General features: G+C 40.4%; 1 protein-coding gene across 10 annotated transcripts in view; it reads right to left on the reverse strand.

The window, feature by feature from the left end:
• Window positions 1-1,623, reverse strand: part of Carmil1 (capping protein regulator and myosin 1 linker 1) — a 266,340-nt gene that overhangs the window by 120,999 nt on the left and 143,718 nt on the right. For all 10 annotated transcript variants that reach the window (XM_029547512.1, XM_029547510.1, XM_029547508.1 and 7 more), the window contains one exon: window positions 1,106-1,181. In XM_029547512.1, the coding sequence (XP_029403372.1) occupies window positions 1,106-1,181 (76 nt within the window). The remainder of the gene's footprint in view (window positions 1-1,105; window positions 1,182-1,623) is intronic.

Consider the following 1,623-nt stretch of genomic DNA (forward strand, 5'->3'; position numbering starts at 1 on the left):
CCTCTTCCACCTCCTTCTTTTCCTCCTCACTGCGATCTGGTACTCAATAAGGGCTGATGAGTTTCATGGTTGGGTTCTCTCATCCATTTATCCAGTGATTTTATTCTATATTTACGAAGCAAATTTTTACCATGTAGCTATTTTAGCAAGGAGCTACAATACCCAATCACTATGCTAAACACAGGACACAGATGAACACGACTACAATTATCTCATGATAACAGGTACACAAGAAGATGGGATCTAGGAAGGTTAGATAACTCATCTCCACTCCCACAGTCACGGTAAGAAACTCAGGTTTCTGAGTTTTTCCTATACTATCATGGCTCCTAAAGGCTGCCAAAAAAGTTCAGCCCATTTTTGCACCCATGATGCCCTAAGTCATCCTAGGCCAATTCACACACCCAAGTAGCCTCCATTTGGCAAAGCTCTTTCTCAATCCAATGCCTTTATTATGAAAATCTTACCCCCAGATTCCATGACTCTATAAACAATATCTAAATTGTTTCTCATCCTAAATGGGGTATCTGAAAACTACTAGCTAGTGGATAAGTATCCTTCCATATGGCAGCTTTGAATGTCAAGTTCCCAACAATTTGAACTACCAGAACAGACCAGATATTTAGCTGTTCTATTTAATAGGAAAACCAACAGATTTTACCTTGATTTTATCTTGCCTCTATATAATTCCCCTCCGTAGCCAAAACCAGGCCATCTACAGAAATAACATTAACTTTTATAATTCAATCAGACCAACTCTACTTGTTGGTATTTCCTGAAATACTTCTAATGGGAAATCTGGTGGTGATGAAATGGAAGGCTGGACTACAAAACCAGCTGTTTGCAGCTGTGCAAATGTGACTATAATAGCTTTTGCCAACTGAATGAGTGTTTCTGATCTAAAACTACCTAAGTCACTGAAAACAGGGGGGTGAATCTCTCTGAAGTTTACAAACTTCACACAATGCTATGTTTACCATTCTTAGGAATGAGATTTCCTCAAGAAATAAATAGCACAATAACAAAATAAAATCTTTCTGACAATGATCAGGTTTCTGCAGTTCAGCAAGGCTGGGCAATGCTGGCTGCATCATCAGCTACTTACCAGCTTGAGATCCTTAGAGGACAGTTTGGTGAACCACTGGTTATATTCCAGGGCAGCAATGATGGGGATCAGGTCTCTAGAACCAAAATTAATAAAGAACATGAGCATAGTCCTGGAAAAGAGCTACAGCGACCCAGCATTTTTAGGTTGTTATGGTGGCCCATGCCTGTCATCTTAGCACTTTTGGAAGATGGTGCTGGAAGACCAGGAGTTCAAGGTCAGACTTGGTAGGAAGATAAACTCAAGTCAGCCTAGGATATATGAGATCCTGTCTTGAAGACCAAAACAAAGAAAACAAAGACATTATATTTTTATTCATCTTATGTGTATGTGTATGTGTATGTGTATGTGTATGTGCATGGGCCTTCATGCCCCAATTCATGTGTGTAGATAAGAGGATAACTCTCAAGAGTAGACTCTTGGGCTGGTGAGATGGCTCAGTGGGTAAGAGCACCTGATTGTTCTTCCGAAGGTCCGGAGTTCAAATCCCAGCAACCACATGGTGGCTCATAACCATC

Source organism: Mus pahari, chromosome 16, assembly GCF_900095145.1.
Source record: "Mus pahari chromosome 16, PAHARI_EIJ_v1.1, whole genome shotgun sequence".
In the NCBI taxonomy this organism is placed as follows: Eukaryota; Metazoa; Chordata; class Mammalia; order Rodentia; family Muridae; genus Mus; species Mus pahari.